Genomic DNA, 25576 nt, shown 5'->3' with positions numbered 1-25576 from the left:
CGACCATCATTGTCAATTTCTTGATGTAAGTCAAGATATTAAGCAGACTTAACTGTGCCTGTTGTTTCTTGTATCTCTAGTTCGATAGGTAGATGCGTTCAACATAGTCTCCAAATTTTGAATTATTTAGCGAAAAAACATTATCAGAAGTTAAAGTTTAATTATACTGCTAACTTCTTTTATTTATTCCTAAGAATTTCCTGTATGAAGTCAGCCTCACAAGAATAAAAGAAACAAGTCGGCAAGAAAAGGAGCACAGTCGGTTTTCATGGGGTTGCCGATAGTTTGTTGTATAAAACGTCCTCCAAATGCAAAAAAAAATATGTCGTCAATCAAGAAATTAAGCATCTTGATAATGTCACTTTCAGAGAATTTTTTTTTGAATCAGAATTATATTTTTAAGAAGGATGTATCCCTGCCTAAGCCAAGATACTTGTATCTACGTTAGCCATTCATTTTTATATATAAAAAAAAATGCAATATCACCTTTTGCAATTTGTCTCAACTCTTTTCTATTTGTCTCAAATCTTTCAATTTGTATTTCAGTAAAGTATATTAGTTTGTAATTTTGTTAAATTCTTCTAAAAAAATCACGAACAACTTGACTTTCATAGCTCATAACTAATGTGGTTACTCATACACATCATATGGTAGTTAAACAGTACATGCCTCTAACAGTATAAGACACCATACAGATCGCATGCCTGATCTACCTTTAATTACCTAAATGAAGATTTAATTTAAGCCTTAAAATTATGACATTTATATTTTTTTTTATCCGTGTCTGCTTTTTAATATAAGCACAACTTCCTGTTATGATTGCACTAAATACCCATGTTACAATATCGTGAGGTAATATAAATACGCTAAACTATATAGTGAAGATTTCAGGTTCGCTCAGGTGTAATATTATCAGGTGTTTTAAGTATGTTTTATTGATATGGATAAATTCTCAATTCTTTCGAAGGAAGTTTTGTTATCTGAATGGTGATTTTGCAATGATAAACACTATGTTTAAATATTCATAATCTGATTTGGAGTTTGGTTTTGAAGTTATAAAGGTCAGTTATTCTACTGTATATTAATTATCTGAGGTGCATGTAAAAGAAAAAAATATAAAAGAACTCAAAATTTCTGAATCAATTGATCCCATATGATTGAAAACAGTACATAATACTAATTAGCTATGTTTCAGTAGCTTGGATTAAATTACTACTATCAGATTAAAATAGAAAGAGGACGATATGAGAATAAACCAATAAATGAAAGATTTTGTTTTTGTGTAAATGAAATTGAAGATGAAAAACATGTAAATACTTCACGTTCTTAATATGCAGAAGTTCGATATATATTGTATAGTCGAGGAGGTTATATGAGTAACTTCTTTGGTTTGAGTGACACTAAATGAATGTAAATCAAGAATACGCTCCGTACGGAGGAAATTGATCAAATATGACTTTTATCATAAAACAAAAATGAGAATGGATACGGGCTATTTAAAAAATACAACAACTCAACAAATGAGCAGAAACAGCTCAAGGCCTCCAATCGGTCTTCAACCGCCGAGAGAAAAGGCGACACCTAGAGGCGGGCTCAGCTCGCCCTTCAAAAATAACGTACACTCGTTCAACGAATTGGACACCGCACTAACTCCGAATCATACAATTGAATCAAAATTTTAAAAATAATAAATAAAACAAAATGTATGTTGACCATATGCATAATTTTTGTATAAATGTATTTTGAACTGTATACTGTTTAGAACCGAGAAACAGATTAGCCATGATTGGTTTAGATAGACAAAACAAAACATCCTAGAATGTAGGTCATGTTCAACAGAATTGCATTGGTTTTATTGTCATAATTACTACTTAAAGAAGAATATAATAAATATGTATACATAATTCAATATTTAAATTAACTTCATGAACTGAATCATGTATACCAAAACTATATTTAAGACTACTTTCTAAAAGAAAATGGATTTGATAAATAGCTTTCAAAGGTACCAGGATTATAATTTAATACGCTAGACGCGCGTTTCGTCTACATAAGACTCATCAGTGACGCTCAGATCAAAAAAGTTATAAAGCCAAACAAATACAAAGTTGACGACCATTGAAGACCCAAAATTCAAAAAAGTTGTGCCAAATACGGCTATGGTAATCTATGCCTGGGATAAGAAAATTCTTAGTTTTTCGAAAAATTCTAAGTTTTGTAACTAGACTCCTGGGCTGGTGATACCCTCGGGGACGAAACGTCCACCACCAGTGGCATCTTCCAAGTGGTGTAAATAGTTATCAAAGGAACCACTTTGTTCCTCTTGGTCGTAGTATCATAATAGCTATCAAAGGTATCAGGATTATAATTTTATACGCCAGACGCGCGTTTCGTCTACATAACACTCATCAGTGACGCTCAAAACAGTTAAAAAGCCAAAGAAATACAAAGGTGAAGAGCATTGAGGACCGAAAATTCCTAAAAGTTGTTCCAAATACGGCTAAGGTAATCTACTCCTGCGATAAGAAAATCAATAAACCCTTATTATTTCAACAAACTTCAAATTGCACAAAATGAAATCAGTTATATTCATGACTAAAATCTTGGTCTAAGGTGATGTTTCCGCCCAGAGGAATTGACAAGGGTTTTTTAATCATTGAAAGTGAAACAATGCAGATTATGACACACATTTAGATATATAACAACAAATGTCCCGCTTAATAAAAAGAAAATTTGAAAAGAATTGAAGAACAACACGGATATAACACTATGTCATGCCAATTCAAATTTGTATTTTTAAAAGATAACGGAGTGACTAAAAATCTTTTTTCTCATACTGTTATATAAATATTGGACAGCGCTTCCCAGTAAAATAAAATAATATATGACCAGCACACATTCAAAGTTATATAGTTAAGTTACAACTGAAACGTTCGCAAATTTGTTACTTTATTTGTGACTACAATTCAATCAATGGCATGCCTCCACTTAATTTCTTTATGTTTAAATACGTTAAGGACCCAATTGGACTCGCGGAGAAACGCTTCACTATGTTATCATTGGATGAATTTAAACTTCAGAGTGCATTTTAGCATTGCTGTACATATTTTATTACATATTTCAAAAAAGTAATTGTATATAATTTATTAATTCCCAAATGATTCCACATGTCTTCTATGCTATTATTTTCAAATATTCAAAGATAAAAGTAATACGCTATTTTTCTTCAAAATATAAATGTCAGTGAAACATTTGATAATATTGAAATGGCTCAGTCGTTAACCGGCCTTTCATTGAAATTATAATTATCATTATGTCATGTTTGAATAAACTTAAAAGATCCACAAGAGATTTTTAGAACCCCTTTGAATGTGATTATTCTTAAAAACAGAATTGTAAATATTACATTTTAATATTTCAACCTATATAAAGTCCTGTATTATATATCATCGCCAGCTGAAATTGTGTACCATCAACTCAGAGAAAAAAAAATATAAGTGGAGACTTTATTTCGTTTAAACAATTTCAACTGGTTTGTCAAAGGGGAAACAGCTACGAGATATACAAAAAAATATAAAAGATGATTTTTTTGTTGTTCTATCATTAATGAATGTGAAGTAGTGAAATAGTGGTTCGCTTATAGCGGTCAGTAGGGATCAATTTTGTCAAAAAAAGCTTGCAAGTGAATAATTCGACCTCATTGAATCCGAATACATGTAAAATTCACTATAACCCCATATCTAGAGATGGATAACGCATGCTTTGTGCATGTTGGGTTATTTAAGGGGGGGGAAATGTCAACATTGAAAATAAAACAAAGGTAAATCATTTGTTTGACTGATTCGATCCACAAAATACCCTTCTTATAGAGGTAAAAACGATGATTAACAAATATTTTTAATCTATAACATGAAATTAAACAGACCTTGAAAAATCAAAATGCACGAGTTTGTTTCTAATTTTATCTTTATTTATGTCTATATCGCTTATAATATATAGGTCTCCGGAGGTCAACTTGATTTTGTATTTTTTTTGTAAATAGATTCAGAAATTATTGCGATGTTTTTTTTCTAATTATTGCGAAAAATACGACAGGGTTATAATCGCAAAAATTCAAACTCGCATTTTGATATTTCAATGTCGCAAAAATATACATCCATTTTTGTCTAAAATGACAAATCGTAATAATAAATGCAAGCAGTAATTTCTGAATTTACAGTACTTATTTTGATGACGTTTAAACTAAAATACACACGAAACGAAGTTACATATTCTCGAGCCTCTGCTATGTGATACCGCAGTCCCACTAGGCCACGATCGCACTACGATCTGTGAAAAAAATGAAAATTTTGATGATCGTAGTACGATCGTGTAGACCGAAAAAAGGTCGTATCACGGTCGTGGTGAGTCTTCAAGATCGTGAACAGCGTGACCAACTTTGAACATGCTCAAAACAATCGTGGTGCGGTCGTGGCGAAATCAGGTCATGTAGAAAAGTAGTGAGAGCGCACTAATATCGTAGTAAGATCGCAAAGGTCGCTGTACAATTGTAGCGAGAGCGTAGCGAAAGCGTGATTCTATTCAGAGAGCCTGCGCTACGATCTCACAGCGACGTGATCACGACCTGACTACGACCGTCTCGTTCTCACCGCGACCCAACTACGCTTCCACTACGACTATACCACGTTTACACCACGCTGTTCACGACCATAGTACGATTCTAGCACGCCCTTGTCGTCCTCATCACGCTCTTCTTACGACCTGAGTACGTCTACACTACGACCATCATTCTCATTGTCATTTTCACATTAAATAAATAAAAAAGCTCCCTAGATTTTGTTTGTCTGAATGTAATTATCTATTTGCTCTAACGGCTCAACCATGCTTTTCGTTTTTATATATATATAGATTAGACCGTTGGTTTTCCCGTTTAAATGGTTTTAAACTAGTAATTGTTTGGGCCCTTTATAGTGTGCTGTTCGGTGTGAGCCAAGGCTCCGTACGCTGTTGAAGGCCGTTCCTTGGGCTATAACGGTTTACTTTTATAAATTGTTACTTGGATGGAGAGTTGTCTCATTGGCACTCATACCACATCTTCCTATATCTATAGACACATCTGTGTCATCTCTGATATTGTTCACTGAAATATCGTCATTTGAGCTTTATGGACTAGCAATAGGTTGTAATTTAGGTTGGATTGGTCGGGCCGACATCTCTGCTTGATCAGGATTTGTTACGTTTATCCCTCTGCCTCTACACCAACCCCTATCACCACGCCCACGTGTTCTAGTAGATTTTAGTGGCATGACTGTATTGTTTAAGAGAAATCTACGTACTAATCAGAAATAGAAGGAATGGAACTGTATTGATATGGAACACGATGTTGACGTTATTGCTGAGAACGTAGTAAGATCGCGGTATGAACGTAATATAATCGTGAAGAATGTGCTATAATCACAGTAAGATCGTGCTGCAATCGGATAACTCGTGATATGGTCATAGTGAAAACGTGAGAGGCCTAGAAAGATCTTGATAAGCGTAGTGAGGTCGCAGAATAAGCGCGGTAAGAACGTGGTATAATCGTAGCGGGATCGTTGTAGAAGCGTAATGAGGACGTAGTAGCATCGTGAAAGTAACGAAAATTTAAATTTTTATGCCGTTCATAACGCGACCTCAACACGATCTAAATTTATTTTAGATCGCGGTGAGCGTGGTGCAATCGTGGTCTAGTGGGACTGGAGCTTTCATTGTTTATTTCAGACTTTTTATGATTTGGATAAATGTTTTACATTGTTAAATATTTTAATATGAGATTTTCAGTCAAATCGGTGATTATGAATTTGACAGCTATTGCCCCTTTGAAATTAGACTTCTCTGCTGTGAACTTCAGATAGATATAATGACTGCGTACTTATATGTACATTAATGGGGTATTTAATTGAGTTTGACTGCATATGTCTACCTTGATTTAAATTACTAACATAAAAATATATATAAACTATTATATAACAGTTAGGCGTTGATTTAAAGTTATCTTATATGTATATATATATATATATATAGGTAAACGTCAGATTAGACAGGCATATCTTTTTAAATCTACTTCACAAAAGAAATTGTTTTACACTAGTAATTTTCACCTATTTGTAAAGCATCTGGAAATTTTCAAACTATACATTTGTCATTCGTTTTTGATGCGTTTTGTTATTTGATTTTGCCATGTGATTATGGACTTTCCAAATTGATCTTCCTCTAAGTTCAGTATTTTTGTGATTTTACTTTTTTTGTTGGATGACTCAAATATTAAGTAATCAGAGGATCATTGGAATAATTCAAGTCAGCTAGGTTGGTAAAGGCAATTTGCATTGACATAAAAACTAATAACATACATCTAATGATAACAGATATACCGTAAGAAAAAATTAATATAAGGTAGACTTGTACTCTACTTTTTTTGTTAGATAAATAATAAAAAGATAAATGGTATATTATTCGACAATCATTCGATTCAACATTTTTTTTTATTATAGTATATGTCTTGTAAACTGTGTTCGATCAAACCATTTTGTATTATTTATCTCATAATTACTGTTTACCAAACAGACAACAATAAACTTGCGGAAGAGATGGTATACCGCAAACATGAGGTGCATATAATTGGTACACCAAACCATATTCGGATTTCGACAATTAGTCTCTCCAGTGATGTTAGGAATCGAAACGGTATTTGGAAGGCCAATAATTTTTCGGGGGGGGGGGGGGTGCAATTACTATGTAATGTGTGGTAGGGATGAGCCGCTGGAATAGATTATACCAATAGGTTGATATTTTCACTTGATTATTTATATCATGAGTATCTGAAACTAATCAGATGTCTTTATTTTTATGTGATGCGGTTAAACCAAAGTCGTAAATGCATCAGATATTTGTCAAACCAATTGAACTCTATTTATTCCAATGTGATATTTCCACTGATGCTATAGTTATAGATGATATAAATCTCATCATTTTGGCATTTGCACCTAATTAACATTCAAAGGTTTGTTTACATGAAACATGATAACAATTATTTAAAGAAATTCCATAGTGTCAGCTTTGAGAGGGAACCGCAATGTAACTTTTGATCAGTTTTTTTTATTAATATAAAACTTAATGAATAAACTTATCATAGATACCAAAGTGTTTTTCTCTCTCTGGAGTGTTATTACGCTTATCTGACCAAACATCTTTTATTTTCTTTTGAAATTAAAATGTCTTTTTAGTGAACATATACAATAGGCAAATAGAGGAAAGTGTTTAAGATGTGACATTATATTGAATTAATAGCGATTATTGCGACTGCAGTGCTTCTAAACAAAGACGTGAAGATAAGCTGGACCCAAAACAAATTATAAATACTAATGTACCAGAAGATGAAAAACATCCAAATATATCAATAGGTTTGTTTTTTGATAATTGATATATGACCAGGTATATATTTTTGATAAACAAAATATATGAAAAGGGTGGGGTACTTGATGTCTCAGCTGCTCACCCCTACCCAAAAGAATTTGAAGTGTGACCCAGTGGTATTATTAACCGGATACCTATTTTTATGTAGCAGATAATCCTTTCGACAAAACAGGCGGAAGCCCGGTTGAAATAGAACAAAAGAATCGAAGCTCTTTGTTAGAGAAGGCGATAAATGCTTACTGTAATGTTTACTTAATAACAAAAAATTTAAAAGTTAATAGAAACAAATAAAATGACATTTTTCTTTTGAATTACGAAGTGTTCTATTATAAAAACACCATTTACATAAGGTTTCAATTTATCTTTTTACATAGTTAAGCAGAACAATTAGATATCAAGTCGACGACATGGGTCAAAAAACGGAATGATTGGTGATAACAGAAAGGGTTAAAAGTATAGCTAAAGCCGGAAAAAGAATGCTTTCACAGTGAAAAATATATTCCTTTATGTTTTAAACGGCAAATTTCATTCACACATTATCAATACGTTCATGCTTGGTTAGTGATACCCTCATGCATTTTAAGTCCCCCAGTTCAGGTATCAGTGTCAGTAGTAGTAAAATTAATACAATTGAGAATGGAAATGGGGAATGTGCCAATTAATAGCATTCACGGGAACAATTGTAATGAATCAGTTGTGCATTTCAACAATGTATGTCTCTTAAGTTTTGCTCGATTAAAAAAATCCAGACGTATGAAGAAATAAAAACAAGAGCTGATAACACCAAATATTTCAAAAAGTATGTCCAAATTAAGGCGATAGGAAATTACTGGTCTTCAAATATATGTAATAGATTGACAAATAAGGGTAATATACAACAACTGCGTCTCTTGCTGTGCATGCAACACCAGTAATACGGAATATTGGAGCTTTGCATGAAGGAGATATAATCCTGAATTGAAAATAATTTCCAAAATGTTCAGCAACAAATTTCTCTAAATTACTCTTATAAGTTAATTTTTGTTTAAATTATAACTCATTGATATTGATTACCAAGCTTTATGGTGATTAGCTATTCTTTGTGACACTTTTGTATAGTTGTTCTTCACTCACTTCTGAAGATTACATGTATTTTATCAAAAATTGATGAACGTATAAGAACCTTCGGCATACCTTGCGACACATTTTTTCCTTCGTTACCAATTACATTTCTGTTTGCCTAGTATAACTATGTTTTGCACAATGTATTTAAACAAAATGTTGCTTTTTCTAAACGACTACTAATCTTTGGTTATTTATAGTGTATAAGTAAAAAGATTAGTGTATAAATAATTTAATATTGGTTGTCTTTGCTTCCACAATTTATGGTAAAAGTATTTTGGTATAGAGTAGTTTTCACACTACTTCTAATGTTAAAAGATTTGCTTTGTTTGTAGAATAATATGTACGTAATAAGTGATTAATCAATTCTGTGAGATATGTTTAGACCATTTTCAACACAGACATCTGTTAGAGAACCTAGATATCGGAATTACAGTAAGTATTCTTTCAATATGCAGAATATAGACAATTATTTAAGATTACATCACACAAGTGATGTTAGATATCAATGTGATAGTACTTGTTTCATTAGTGATGTATTTTTAATTTTTACATGTTAGTGTTGTGTTTCTGTTGTGTCGTAGTTCTTCTCTTATATTTGATGTGTTTCTCAGTTTTAGTTTGTAACCCGGATTTGTTGTTTCTCAATCGATTTATGAGTTTCGATAGCGGTATACTACTGTTGCCTTTATTTTAATTTTATGTTCTTAAATGAGTTTATGAATAAGTTGTGCCCAACCATATGTGTTTTTTTTGTTTTCCTCGTAGAGCTTTATTTAAACATAAATTCGCAATCACAACCATCTTGGATATTGAGATAAGTAGCAATATGATATATAACTCAGTTATGATTCTTTAATAATTAGTTCTGGATGATATATATATTAATGCAACCCAGTCAAAAGGGATTAGATTGTTCATGAAAAGAACATCATCAATATAACTGTATGTGAAATTAAATGATCTGGCTTCTTTGATTTGCATGTTTTGACAAGTGTATGAAGGAACTCCGACTCATCAAAATAAGAAAAGGTCGTAATGGAGAGGCAAACAGTTCGTTCCCATAATAAACTTAGTAATGCTTCGTTTTATTTGCCTGCTTTGCAGACGTCAAATGTGTGGCTCTAATGTAAATAAATCGGACAATGTCTGACGGAATATGGTCAAATAGTTCCTGAGATGTTATACATATCAATGCAAACACTTAATAAATATCATTGAAATAAATATGCTTGAAAAACTCTTTTTTTAATTCAGTAATGAGCATAGTTGTTATACGTATTCAACATTTTAAAGATCATTGTACTCCTAACAACAACCATAATAGTCCAATTTCTCGTATCAAACATAAGCTAAAAAAACTAACCAAGGACTATTCTTTTGTTCCGGTTTGTAAGGCTGCTAACAGTGTCATTATTGTTTGACGTAAATTTTACACTGAGGTTCTACAAAAGGAAATCACGAAGATTCCAACTGACTTCATTTTTGGAAAATGACATCTGTAACAAACATAAACTTTCAGCTACCTCTTTACAAGCAGAACCAAATACAATGAAAGTTACAACTATGTATTGGCTTCTGAAGCTGCACAAAACGTTTTACAAATATAGATTTTATTTCGTCCTCAAGCCATTGTTCCATTTCTTAAGGCAGCAACCATTTGATTTTCGGGGGGGGGGGGGCTATGTTTTTTTTTCTGTACAAACTTTTTTTCGCCTGCGGCGAAAAACATCATTTTTTTTTTTTTCGCGACAAGTCGAAAACAATTTTTTTCTTTCAATTTAAGCATTACATATAGTGGCAGCTGAGGGTGTAACAAACAATTTTTTTTTTTTTCAGAATTCAAAACAAATTATTTTTTTCTCCAAAAACTGGAAACAAACTTTGTTTTCCAAAAAAAAACCATAGCCCATAAGGCCTTTTAACTTAGTTGAATTAATTACTTTTGGAGTGTCGAAAATTTGTTGGAAGTTCTTGATAAATTACATGCTTATATTGGGATTTCGGATCTGTTCTAAGTTTTGAGTTTTCTACCCTATACTGCAATCTGCCCCATCATCTTATTAAGAAAATATTCACACAGCATGATTTTTAGGTTCTTTTCTATGAATAGTATACACGTTATTGATTAAAATGATGTGTCGATATGTGTGAAATTATAACATTCCCTTTTGTATGAATGTCTTTCTATATGAAGTGCTTTATAACTACTTTTTATACTGTTTTATATAATATAATAACTATATAATCAGAAAGCATGCTGTTGAAGCCATCGAAACACATAAATATACACATATAATTTTAAAGTATTATTTGAAATTTACGTATTTTTCCAGATGTAGCAATGTTTCATGAACGTTGTTGTGGAAATACACATGGCTGGTTGAGAATATTAACGGAGAATATTTTTCGAAAGACATGTAAGCATTATTTAACTGAGTTTGTAAACCAAACCGGTCTTATAATTTTGCACGCTCAACGAGTGCGTCGGATGCAAACGACCAAGTGGTGACGATCGAATCAAAACAGTTAAAAACCCAGTTTCGAACGAATAAGGATATTGAAATTAGCATAAAAATAAATGAACCTGGATATACACTTTGTACACCAGACAAATGACTGAACAATGACGTTATATGTAAACGTTAATGTGCTGGTTTTTTTTCTTTGAATCCGAGAAAGTTTTTTTCTGATTGCGAAAAAAATAGAAATATAACTGCCGCAAAATCTAACCTATTTACAGTAAATAAAAGCAATTATGGGTCACTTTACGGCTTTCAACAATGAGAAAACCCCAAACTATATTGTAGTATAACATAAATCTAAATTAAAAATTCTCGCATAATTTTGGCATACAAAGGGAATCATAGTTTTGATGTCGCAGAAGACCAAAAAGTTTACAAACTTTATGTGTTTTTTCCCCCATTAAGGTCGTTTAATGAAAATAAGCCACAAACGATGTTCAGGGTTGTATTTGAACAATGTCAGTTGTTGCAATCTGTATGATTTCTTTTAATCTGTCACCACAAGTTCTAACAGGCAAAACATATGAAATATGAAAAGATGCCAATCAAACGAAAGTTGAACAAAATAGTCTTTAGTGTCTAATGAGGTTTCGTATTCTTAAGTGTGAATCCGGTTCAAGTTTTGATTAACAGTAAAAATTGCGTATTTAGATGAAACTATGAATGTGCATTTGAATTTTTATCGTAGCGGAAATAACATTTTTTTTGAGGTTGTGGAAGCGATCATAATTATGTTACATATCACGGGGTATCTGTGTTACACATGACAATCAGATGTTTGAGTTTCCGTTGCCACAATTATTGTTTCCCCCGTTAATGTGAATTATTACTTGTTTCAATGTTTCATGAACAACGCCAGCAATAGAAAAGGAATTAATTACACTTCCACATTTGAATAGGAATAACAATAAATTACTAACTGAAAAAATTGTAAAATCACAAAAACACTGAACTCACTGAAATTCAAAACAAAAAGGCTCTAATCAAATGGCAAAATTAAAAGTTCGAACACATCAAACGAATGGATAACAACTGTCTTATTCTTGACTTGGTACAGGCATTCACTCCCGGTTTCAATACAGTTCAGTTGGTTCTTGCTTGTGCCTGTCCTTCCTCGAAATTTTTGTTATAAGTTCACTTTGGAACCTTCATTGTTTTACTTTAAAAGACTAGCAAACGTGTGTAATCAAATAAGCTGTTTAAATACAACCTTTTTCAACGGAAAAAAACTTTTTGTTTTTGACACGTTATTACATATTGGCACTTCTGTTATATTCTTATATTACTTAGGGGTTAGTTTAATATGTATTTTCTATTGATTCAAGTAATAGAAGACGTCTTTAGCTGTTAAGGTAAATCATAACCTAATCTTGAAGACTGTTACACGTTTGAAGTGTGGAGTGCTATTAATAAAAAAAATTATTTAACCTTGTTAAAAGTAGTTATGAATTATATTATTTTATGTCTATACGATTATCTTTTTTATGATATAAACAAAAAGTGTTAGAATAAAGTCCGTATGATTCCTTCTCCGATAATTCTATTTATAGAATATACGTTTTTTCCCGTTTAAATGGTTTATCACTAGTTATTTTTGGGGCCCTCTATAGCTTGCTGTTCGGTGTGAGCCTATGCTCCGTGTTGAATGCCGTACCTTGACATATAATGTTGTCTCGTTGGCACTCATACCACATCTTCCAATACCTATGAATCAACTTATGTACACTTTAGTAAAAAATACCATTGTATGCATTACAATTATATTAACTGAATTAGGCACACACTCTCTTCATGAACATTGCCTGTAATTTCAGTTTCTTTTGTTCATTCTAGACATTTTAAAAGTTTATGCGGCGAGTAAAAATTAAAAGGGAATCACGTTGTTCCTTTCAGCATTTACACATTGGTGTAACATATCACAATACATATTTTGATATTACCATTGTACATAATGTTTTTTCTATTTTAGATTTAAGTTTATCATGTATATTAAAAATTTGCTCTGCTCATCTAATTGTTGAAGTTCGAACGGTGATTTATACTTGTCAATTTCTGTGTCATTTTGGTTTCTTGAAGAGAAATGTTTTCTTATTTTAATATTTATGCATTTTTTACAACTTTTGATATAATTAAACAGAGAATCTTATAGAAAAAATACAACACCATGCACAAGTCTATAAACATTTCGAATACGGACAAATTTACAACACTTACATCTAGGGAAATTCTTCAAAAGATTGTTTCTATCTTTTGCATTAATTGTCACACAAGAGAACATATCTGCATCTCCTGCATATTGATTTTTACCCTCTCTTGATTCTATATTCAAGAGCTTGCGTTTTGAATCATCATTCCCGTGATAGACAGTGATATTTTAAAATGACGCTAATTGAAATTGATTAACGTGTTCAAGCTGACATTATTTCTTCAAAGTTTTATCGACTTCATCTTGAGTTTGTTTTCCATTCGTTTGTATTCCATGTGTTTGTTTTCAGTTTGTTTGTTTTTCGTTTGTTTGGCTTCCATTCGTCTTTTGTGTTTGAGCTTTTAATTTTGCAAATTGATAAGGGATTTTCCGTTTTGAGTTTTCCTTGGAGTTCAGTATTTTTGTTGTTTTACTTTTTGTTAACAGTTAAGGAATATATCTGTGACACAGATAATCATAGTTTTGTATGCAGTATAATTAAACTCATCATAGATACCAGGACTAAATTTTGTACATATCACCAGACGCGCGTTTCGTCTACAAAAGACTCATCAGTGACGCTCGAATCCAAAAAGAAAAAAAAGGCCAAATAAAGTACGAAGTTGAAGAGCATTGAGGACCAAAATTCCTAAAAGTTTTGCCAAATCCAGCTAAGATAATCTATTCCTGAGGTAGAACAGCCTTAGTATTTCAAAAATTCAAAATTTTGTAAACAGTTAATTTATAAATATAACCATATCAATGATAATTCATGTCAGCACAAAAGTGCTGACTACTTGGCTGGTGATGCCCTCGGGGAAATAGATCTCCACTAGCAGTGGCATCGACCCAGTGGTTGTAAATAAACTCAGCATAGATACCAGGATTAAATTTTGAACATACGCCAGACGCGCGTTTCGTCTACAAAAGACTCATCAATGACGCTCGAATCCAAAAAAGTTAAAAAGGCCATATAAAGTACGAAGTTGAAGAGCATTGAGGACTAAAATTCCTAAAAGTTTTGCCAAATCCAGCTAAGGTATTCTATTCCTGAGGTAGAAAAGCCTTAGTTTTTCAAAAATTCAAAATTTGTAAACAGTTAATTTATAGATATAACCATATCAATGATAATTCATGTCAGCACAAAAGTGCTGACTACTGGGCTGGTGATACCCTCGGGGAAATAAATCTCCAGCAGGAGTGGCATCGACCCAGTGGTTGTGAATAAACTCATCATAGATACCAGAACCAAGTTTTGTACATACGCCAGACGCGCGTTTCGTCTACAAAATACTCATCAGTGACGCTCGAATCCAAAAAAGTTAAAAAGGCCAAATAAAGTACGAAGTTGAAGAGCATTGAGGACCAAAATTCCTAAAAGTTTTGCCAAATCCAGCTAAGGTAATCTATTCCTGAGATAAAAAAAAGCCTTAGTATTTCAAACATTCAAAATTTTGTAAACAGTTAATTTATAAATATAACCATATCAATGATAATTCATGTCAGCGCAAAACTGCTGACTACTGTGCTGGTGATACCCTCGGGGAAATAAATCTCTACTAGCAGTGGCATCGACCCAGTGGTTGTAAATAAACTCATCATATATAACTTAGATTTTTTTTTTCTTGTAGTTTATTATTATTTGCCGTCTTTTGAATTTTGATTGTGCTTTTTTATCCTTTTTTCCTCATTCCATATGTATAGCTAGTTTTTTGCGTCTTCTTACAAATCTAATTTATCATTTTAGGGAAATTGAAATACATTTTTCTTTTTGATGGTTGTATCTACATTTTTCCTGATGAAAAAGCATCAAAACCGTCAAATAGTTATTGTCTTTATTCATTTAACAGGTAAGATATAGTAATTTCACGTTTTAGAAATGTTTCCAACTTTCCAACACAACCCCAGCAAAAATAAATGACGTCTTGTGAATGAGACTTATTAATAACGATTGCCAAAAAGAAATGTAAAGACCTTCGCTCGTACAAAAAGATATCTCATGGCAACAATTGTTTTTTATCCGATTCATCGTAATAAAAATGAGAATGTAAATGGGAAATGTGTCAAAGCGATAACAACTCGACAATAGAGCAGACAACAGACGAAGGCCACCAATAGTTAAGTTGATAATGAAAACAATAAAGATGTGTGCACTAAGAGTTCATAATACACCGTCATTTAACCATCCCTGTGCTTTTTTAATATTTCTCTCATCTTGATATGAATGGCAAATCTAAAACTAACAAGTGCTCCACGAAACATCTTTCTACATTATTAACATCAATTATATCAGCAATCAAAGCCGGGCTTCAACATTATTGTTAAACTATATATTTTAGAGATGGATGAATCGGATGTGTCTACAAAATAATACAAAGATCTTTTTTGGCGCATTCACCCTAAGACTCTTTCATCTTGTAATAGCATCAAAGCATTTTACTTTTCTACGGTTACACAAGTATTCCTCATTCAAAACTTACAGACAAAATGAAAGAATTGGTTCGGCTTTGTTTCATATAAAAAAAAAAAGACAAACGTAAATACAAGTATCTTGTCTTGGGGAATGATAAATCCTACTTTTTTTAAAATCACTTTGATTCAAACAATTTTTTTCTGGAACTGACATTATCAAGATGCTTGACTTCTTGATTGTTAGCATATTTGTTACGTTTGACGGACGTCTTTTTTTTTAACAAACAATCGACATTTCTATGGGAATCAACTGTGTACCTCTTCTTGACGACTTATTCCTGTATTCATGAGACTGAATTCATACAGAAACTACTTAAGAAAAAGAAAAGACGTTGGCAGTATCATGTAACTTTCCTTTCGGTTGTATAGATGATGTTCTCACCACAAATAATTCACAATTTGGTGACTATGTTGAACGTATCTATCTCATCGAACATAAAGGATACAAACATAACAGTTCAGGTACTTCATACCCTGACTTACATCTAGAAATTTGCAATAATAACCTAATCTATACGGGAAAAGAGATGATTTTAGCTTCCCAATTTTGAAGTTTCCATTTATAGGTAGCAACATTCCATCAGCACCTGCATACGGAGTATATATCTTCCAGTTGATATAATATTCATGAGCTTGTATTGCCTATCATAATTTCCTCGATGGAAGGGTGCTGCTCACAATGAGGCTATTTAACCAAGAGTTCTTAGTGATGAGGTTTAAATCATTCCATCGTAAATTTTACGAATATCATGAGTTGGTTGACCGTTGATGATTAAATTTTGATTTGATTTTTGATGTTTTAGCGCCACTTTTAAGCTCCGCATTTAAGGTATTTCGTAGCGGTCAGTTTTTATAGGTGGAGGAAGCCGGAGTGCCCTGTGAAAACCACCGACCTTCGATAGAAAAACACTGACGATCGTAGTCAATTAAGATTTGAGTCGAGTGCACCCGCACGAGCGGGGTTCGAACTCACAATCTAAATGTTGACTGGCTAGTGATTACAGTAGTAACTACCTAAACCACTCGGCCACCGAGGCCCCCAATGAATATCCTTTTCACAAATGATAGTGGATATTCTCAAAATGTAACCATGATCCCACCACTTTTCCTAAAATGTGAGCTACCGAATTAGATTTATTACCTAGTTTGTACTAAGCATGAATTGGCAATAAGACGGAGACAAATATGGAGCAGGATCTGCCTACGTTTCAAAGATTCTTATCTTCCTTTTTCTCCTTATTATTACAAATATATTATCCTTACTTTGATAACTTTAATTATCATCATAATTATCAACATTATTATTGGTATTATTAAATGTACATGTACTCATTTTACTATTTTTAGGTAAATAATGCTCATTTTAATTGATATACAATTTTATTTAAGGGTTGTAAGAATAGAAAATGGAAGACCCACATGTTTGGAGTTTGCATTATGTCCTTGCATGCCAGACATACCGAAACCTAAATTTTTCTCTGCTTCATCTGAAGATGAACTACAGGTAACTGCATGTAGTATCATGTATGTAAGCTTTATAAGACATAAAGGTTTATACATATCAATACATTCAATTTGGTAATGTAAGGTGGTATGAAGTAATCATTTCTGTAATAGCATTGATATAAAAAAAATTAAAATAAGTATAACGGTTGACATAAATTATGTTGATAATGTTTACCGGAACATAACAAGTCTGCATGATGCTTTGTAATCAAGATCTGCTGTTTCAATAATGATAACAAAAGTTTAATCCGAATAAATCGAGAACCTATGTCTTATAGTATTGCCCTTGATAAATATCACCTGCCCAACACTATATTAAACCATTTTTAACTTGCTGGTTAGAATTTATACACCACACTGCATGAAAATTAACCCTTGAAAAAGCACTAAGAGGAGTCCCAGTCTCAGTCGACTCAATTTCCATAACCTTATTTCTTTATTGGTTGTAATTTTTCTCATCCAAATAAGTGACACGAAATGCAAACCTGTTGTTGACATTTATCGATGGCCGTTAGAAACATCAATCATTTGATTTTCATTGAAAATTCGCACTTCGTTTCATCATTTGATTTAGATCTCCCCTGTAAATAAAACTCATCATAGATACCAGGATTAATTAACAAACTGTTTTATATTTTTTTATATCCATTATCGGATAAATCCGCCTCAGAAATAAACAGAATCGCCGATTTAAAATGTCTAATATGAAGGTAGTATATGAATGACCATTTAACGCAGTTATGCTGGAACAAACGATTTAACTGCAGATGATATATGTGACACAGGTCCAATAAGGTTGTACTCGATGGTAAAATCCATTGAACTAGCATTGCGAATGCTGGCATAGAAGATACGAATCTGCTGAACACGATACTAAAATAGATTGTTTTTCAATGACAATCGATATCATTGTAGCCTGTAATAGTATGTGGTTAACAAAGAGTTAAGGATTCGTGTATATATCGTTAAAAGCATATAGAAAAACTGTAAAGGTATGAGTAAAAGAAGGGAATATTTCTCGGAAAGCTTTTCAATAGGTTAGGGTTGGTAAAATAATTTATAAACAAAGATAAGTTAATGAAATTTAATTGTTATTTTTATGTACATAACCTTCATTTAGTTATCTGTAATTCTTTCAGGACATAGACTTTACTCATTTATTACAAGCAATATATGTGTCTTTTTTTATATTTGAGTCACCTTCGATGACAAAGGAACATAAGTTGTAAATTGGTTGCTTGTCCATGATAGCAGAACATGACCTTTTAAGAATTACAAATGCATTTTTTTATTTAGAGATGGATAGTGGCTTTTGAATTGGAAATTCAAAATGCAAATAGTACAAGAAATCCAACATCTGTCACAACGTAAGGAAGTATATAAATTACACTCAATTTTCAATGTAGCAAAGTAAGCTTCTTTTCTAGAACTATACATGTTTCACTACGGATCAGCATGCCTTTATATTCAATACGTAGAATTTTAACATATGCACTCAGAATAGTTTGTTTTACAAACATTATTATGCAAGCTATATGTATATTGAAGAGAAAGAAGCGCTAAAAATTGATAAAAATGACAATTTCGCCTCAGGCAAAGTTGTTCTTAGATAATATTGGCTATATTTTTTTATGATCATTGTTGGAAATATAGCACAACTGTTTCGATTCATATACATCCTTGGCATTCAAATTTCGACTTTTGGTGTTATTGATAAAGCAAAATTTGGAAAAGAGCTTCGACGCATATATTTCAATACATGTTCTTTTATTTGTTTATATCTTGTATTTTCAGTCGCAGATCAAGCAGTGCTCAAATGGAAGAACATTGTAAGTGTATGCATTTTTATTTCTATTTTGTGGCAAAAAAATCTTTAAATTGGATTGCAATGATTTAGAAAAAAATACATATAACAGGTCATCAGATTGATAAAATGAATACACCAGCTTTGTCTTCAAAATAAATCATTAGTGGCATACGAATTTTCATAAGAGAGGCGAAATATACCATACCAAATGGATATTCAAACCCATAAGTCGAAAAAAAAAACCGACATAAAAATACAACAGAACACGCGACATAAAATAGAAAACTAGCGACAAACTAAAACGAACCCCACCACAAACAGAAGGGAAAGCAGATCCTGCCACATATGTTGCATCCATTGTGTTGCTTATGTTAGTACAAACCCAGTGATAAGGCTAATTAGATCAGTCACATTCGAAGAAAATATGTCGGGTTTTGAATCAAGACAATTGAAACAAATGCCTTGTCATCTGTGCAACAAATACAGCATAACTATTGACAAACTTGTGACGGGTATGTAAACATTCGGGAGGAATGATTCAACTTTACTTCTAGGAATTTTTGCTTTAACAGTTTCTTTGTATACAGCAAAGCTCTATCTGGATTGGAAACAAAACATCTATAAAAATGTCGTACCAAATCTTTCCACGGCCACTTATGTTTTATTGTTGACATGTTTTGGTTTTAGTGTTTTTTTAATCATTTCAAATTTTATGAAAGGTAAATTTACAAACAATGACTGTATTTTATTAACAGACAACAATTCGTGTAAACTCAAAAGTGTTAACTTGGCTTCATAAAACCTAGCTAAATAGAAAATGAGTTATATCTATTGAGTAACGTATTATCAAAAGTTTCAGCTGATTGTCAAAGACTATTAAAAAGTCACCATTTTATTTTATTTTCATCAAAGGCCGTACAGAGTCAAACTGATTATAAATGTGTGACAACATTTCGTATTATATAGTTGTGGTTTGTGTTTGTATTTATATAGGCTTTGTGTTCTAGTGGCATAGGGCGTCGGTCACAGTGGAAGGCGATTTGGTGCCACTATATCTCACTATTATGAGGAAGGGAAGAACCAAACGAATTGCTTCCGCAAATTAACATATCTAACATAGTTGATTGTTGGGCTGATGTTTAAACAAACCATATAAGGCATTAAATATCAATTGCCTTTTCCAACTACGGAGACGGTTGTTATTTGGATGTCTTTGATTTCAGTCTCTCGGTCTCTCATGTTCTTTTTTCTTTCATTTATAGTTATGCCATAAGTTAATTTGTTTTACATTTGTTCATGTTGAAACATTTTTTTTGTTACTTTACGACTTCGGTTTTGTCCATTATCGAAGTCGGTTTATTTTCCTATACTTGCTTACATCTACATCCATTGGACTCTAACTGATAAATGTCTCAATGGTAATCATACCACATCTTCTACTTTTATACTTTCAATGTATTCTACCAAATTACAAATATATCGCTATTATATATTCATTCTTTTAAAAGATAAAACAACTAACTGTAGATTAAATCTCTGGTTTCAATCATAATTGTGATTGTCAAGCGGTAAAAAAATAGCAAATAATATAGATAATGCTATTATTTCTTCTCTCGCGAAAATAAACAAAAACACGCGTCAACAGTTAAGTATTTTTGCATGGATTTTATTCATCACTTGATAAACGTTTCATTGATATAATATTATACATATATATTTTTCCAGACAACAGACAACCCCAGCTATCTCATATCACAACAAGTCGTCCAATACAGGTTAATCAACAACACTTCGAAAACCTACACTACATGGGTGATATAAACTATGGACAAGGAAAAGGTATTTCTTTTAATTTCACAGACCAACATTATAGTACTTATAAAGACATATGGACTTATAAACTTAATACTATACAAAATTGAAATAGTAAGATGAATAAGTCAATTAGATATCAATCCAACGACAAACAGTTTTATGTACAATACGTTATTCTACAAATCGTTCCTAGTCAAGAAAAGTTCTCAGTAAATACGAGTACTCTTAGATCGGTCCTGTGTGTCTTTTGTCATTTTGTAAGTTGATTTAATGTCTTAATCTTGAACTGATGATTCAAGTCCTTGTCAATTGACCTTTTTACTGTTTTTGTGCTGTAATATTCATCCAATGTTTCAGGTTTGCGGCGGGTTGATGAATGACACATATTTCTAAAGTGAGAAGTCTGTAATCCAGTGTATGGTTGCTTGTCATATTCCGTTTTCGTGTATTGTTGCACTTATACATCATGCCTTTTGTTCTTTCATTTTTCCATGGTAACGTCAGTTAATCTATTTGTCATGCCATGGATTGTTATAACTTGAATTTTAAAAGATTTAAATTTGTGTGCAGGAGTTTAATCTGGTACTTGACATAAATGCTCATGTTAACGCTTCATTGATTTGGAATCAGTCATAATTTTTCATAGATTAATACTAAGCACTTATTATCAAGATGAAGGACTACCACAGCTATTTTATATCACAACAAGTCATAATGTGCCAGTTAATCGCAAACAATACGGAAACCTGACTGATGTAAACTATGGCCAATGACGAGTCATTTCTTTACATTTCACACATATAAAAAATAGTATAAATTTAGCAGATTTGACGCATGTATAATTTACATCAATCTAACGAACCATAGTTACTTCGATAGTTAACCTTAATTTATGTTCGTTTTTTTATTGCACACTGAAACTCAATACTGAAATATCAATTATTGATACGTGTGTATTTGCTTTGTTAATATGCAATATGCACGATTTGATTTGCTGCACAATGTTCCTATACATTTTTTTTTTCAAAAATGCATTATCTGTATTCAATAAATTCTTCCAATGTAGGCACGCCTCCAGAGAGACACACCTCCAGAGTCATGTCTGTTTGAAAATGTTTTAATTTTTCAACATGTAAAATGAACAAATTGATATTCCGAGTCCACAATTTCCATTCTATATCAATCAATATATGAAAATACTACATTTCCGATACTAAATCAACAACCACATGCAAAAATATTAACATAAAGTAGGATAGAGCGAAGCAGTCCACAGCTTTTTAGAACGCTCACACTTGTATAATGTATTATTTTTTCCTCATTAGACCGACCAAGAACGCTCCCAACAGGTGTAATAGGAAATCAGAATTCATCTCATTATTGTAATGACAGTCGAAGTAGACAAACCCAAACCCACTCTAATTTCACCACAGGTATTTCATAATTTTTTTATTTGCTTGCTTATCCTTACTACTGTGGATTCCTTTATTTTCGAAGGTATCAATTGTCGTGGATTGCCAAAAACGTGCATATTCGTGGATATATATGATTTCGAGGATTTGCCAACCTCTGTATATAAAGCCTGTTGGAAATATGTTATTCGTTATATATATGAATTCATGGTACACTTTTACACACGAAACCCACAAAAGTTGGTAGCCAACGAATAATAATGAATCAATAGTATGCTTTTTTTTTCACTATATTTAAGTTTTGTGTTGTATATATTGTATTCCTTATATCAAAACAAACTGAGGTATGCCGAAGGACAATTAATTAAATCTTAAAACATTCACCACGAACGGTCACGGTGGGTACAGAGGAACGTCTTAAAACTAAGACTGATGACACCTTCGATTGCTTACTTTTTCTGTTGTTAGCTGAATTCTTTTTATTTTAACAGTTAATTCAAATTGTAAATATATTTTATATAGTGTATAGTGTAATGACTTTTCTCTGTTTACTGTAATGAACTTGTCGTGTTTTTTTTTACTGCTTAAACCCAATTGTTTACATTTTTACCTATAGTGTCTGTTTTTTGTTCATACTCGTTGTCAATATAATGGAATTAAATGCGACTGTCATACATGTGAGATGTTCAGCTATTTATAAAATCAGGTTTAATTCATCATTTTCTTCATAATAAAATTGTCTGTACTAAGGGACAACATCAAAAGTTCAATGAAGGATAAAAAACTTAATTCACATAGTTTTTTCACTGACCCCCACACCCCCCCTCGTAACTTAATTTGGGAAAAATTGATTGACCAATAGGGATATATGTAAAATCGATTTAAGAATAACAAAACTTGCAGCAATCTTGACCCCCCCATCCCCAAACTATTTGATTTAAGTTTTTTATCCTACATCGATCTTTTGATGTCGTCCCTAAGTCAGGAAAATGACAGTTATCCATTCGTGTGATTTGTTTGAGCTTTCGATTTTTCATTTGATAACGGACTTTCCGTTTCGTATTTTCCTCAGAGTTCGATATCTATGTTTGATTTATTTTTATTTTGTAATTTTTCACGAATGTTTCAGATTAGGATGAAGGGGTCAGTTAAAATGTTTAAACCCGCTGTATTTGTATGTACATGACCATGTACTAGTTTGGATTAATGCATGGATACAACATATCGCATATCTTTTTTTCTATTATAAACAAAAATATGACATCAGATTAGCGTAGCTGTTATTCAATTTTGAGATGTTTCCACAGGTAGGCCAAGCAGAATGCAAAACATGCAGGATCTAACACTAAGATATGGCCAAGCGGTGTCAATTTCAAATTTACAAAATGTTGATCAAAGACCGGTACCAGAGATACACTGCCAAACAGTGGCGCATGGATTCAACAGACGAGCAGTGTCAATGGCAAATATACCAGCAGTTCCAGTTTCAAGTATTTATATATGATCTGCATTTTAAAGTTATTATTTCGGGTGGTTTTTTTTTATAGATTCTTAGTCCCATGGAATGGCCTTAACATATCTCAGTTGATATATTGCAGGTTGACACAGCAAGACTTTCTTAGCGAGGGTGTGCGACTGTAATGTACACGAATTGATAAATTGTCTGTATGGCAAACGACTAGTGACCAGACTTGGGGTCAATTACATTGGAATGTAATTAATTAAATTACACATTACATTGCAAAAATGGTCAATTACACTAATTACACATTACACAGTTTTTGAAATGTAATTAATTAAATTACAGTTACTTTACTAAAGTAATTCATTAAATTACACATTACATTTCATCATAATATTTGTTAACCAATATTATACATGTATGTATAATGTATGTGTAAAATATTCATGTAAACATAGTTTAAGCGTTGCATTTGATAATCATGAGTAGTTTTATTGTTTTGTCATTTAGTCTGCATATTTATGATCTGTACACTTTGACAGCCATTCTCAAAAGTATTTCTATAGGAGCTAATGTGGCATATATCGCTTGATTAGAATATGGAGGTATTATACTTCCATAATCAGTAGATGTGTTGATAGAATAGGAAATTAGTTCCTATTAACTTGCCAATACATTAAGGGGTATTTTGACATCTCAGAAATGAAGTTATTGAAATAAAACATAGCATGAATAAAGAAATTATAAATAAAGTAAAAAAAAATCACTTAATAATTATTAAAAGGTATATGCTTGTCACAACATTGAAAATAATTTTTAGTACAAACAATGCATATAATGTCTATATCTTAGCAATATTTTGCTAATTAGATAAAATACATGTAATAGTGGCATTGCCCCTGGACATTTTAATCTGATTAATTGCTGTTTGTTTTTACAGCTGTTTCTCTTTAATCCTTTTGTGTATACAAATTTGACAAAATGATTGTGTGCAGTAAATTTAAATTCTAAATGAACTCTCATAAAGATTTTTCACACATTTTTTTTGTTTTTGTTTAACATGGTGATTTATTACTTTTCAATCTATTTAGTTAAAGATCTTTCTTAAAAACATATGTATTTTTTCAAATCATAAGACTATTCAGAAAAAAAATTCTGTTGGTCAAATAAGTAATATAAAAACTTTAGAATAAATTACAGAAAGTATGTGATATCAATATTTGAAAAATAAATATACTTTTACAATTTATATTATTAAACATAAATCCTTATCATAACAGTACAAGTAATTGAATTGTAATTCAAAAGTAATTTAGCATTACATGCTTTTTTCATTGTAATTAATTAAATTACCATTACAAGTAATTAAAAAAATGCTCAATTACACATTACATTCAATTACATGGAAAGTTGTAATGCATTACACTTAATTACCATTACATTTTCAATTACCCCATCCCTGCTAGTGACATCTTTTTGCAATCTTCTATCTTTAGATACCCGATCGGTCGTTTGATATGTAATTTCGCGGAGAGTTATATCTGTACTGATTTTGTATTTATACAGCGGATGTGCAAGACTCCTGCTTTTCCTGTTGACACACCTGAATTTCCCCCTTTTTGGAGTTCATGAAATTCCATCATTCTAAATTGATTTTATCAGATTTAAACATCGGTAAACTACTGCATAACTTTACTCAGTATTGTATATTTAGGGGGGGGGATGAAAATTAAAGTTTAGACATTGAATGCGTTTGAATTGATACTCGGGATGACCCTTTATTAAGGACTGTGATAATAAAAAGAGCATTACGAAAATACTTCATTACTTAAAGAGCTT

General features: G+C 32.0%; 1 protein-coding gene across 13 annotated transcripts in view; it reads left to right on the top strand.

Annotated features, from left to right (window-relative positions):
- Nucleotides 1-907: 907 nt before the first annotated feature.
- Nucleotides 908-25576, top strand: part of LOC143057937 (uncharacterized) — a 43494-nt gene continuing 18825 nt past the window's right edge. For 4 of the 13 annotated variants that reach the window (XM_076231396.1, XM_076231395.1, XM_076231389.1 and 1 more), the window contains exons 1-10: nt 911-1061; nt 7827-8988; nt 10890-10973; nt 15011-15113; nt 17125-17239; nt 18538-18608; nt 19036-19070; nt 20774-20887; nt 22189-22296; nt 23583-23765. In XM_076231396.1, the coding sequence (XP_076087511.1) occupies nt 8931-8988; nt 10890-10973; nt 15011-15113; nt 17125-17239; nt 18538-18608; nt 19036-19070; nt 20774-20887; nt 22189-22296; nt 23583-23765 (871 nt within the window). In that variant the 5' untranslated portion in view covers nt 911-1061; nt 7827-8930. Of the gene's footprint in view, nt 1062-6205; nt 6346-7277; nt 7440-7826; nt 8989-10889; nt 10974-15010; nt 15114-17124; nt 17240-18537; nt 18609-19035; nt 19071-20773; nt 20888-22188; nt 22297-23582; nt 23766-25576 lie in introns of those variants that run through there. The other 9 variants (XM_076231400.1, XM_076231399.1, XM_076231391.1 and 6 more) reach the window with 8 other exon arrangements.

This window comes from Mytilus galloprovincialis, chromosome 13 (assembly GCF_965363235.1).
Source record: "Mytilus galloprovincialis chromosome 13, xbMytGall1.hap1.1, whole genome shotgun sequence".
NCBI classification, from domain to species: domain Eukaryota; kingdom Metazoa; phylum Mollusca; class Bivalvia; order Mytilida; family Mytilidae; genus Mytilus; species Mytilus galloprovincialis.
The sequence above is the reverse complement of the archived record's forward strand: the minus strand, read 5'-3'. Positions and strand labels throughout refer to the sequence as shown.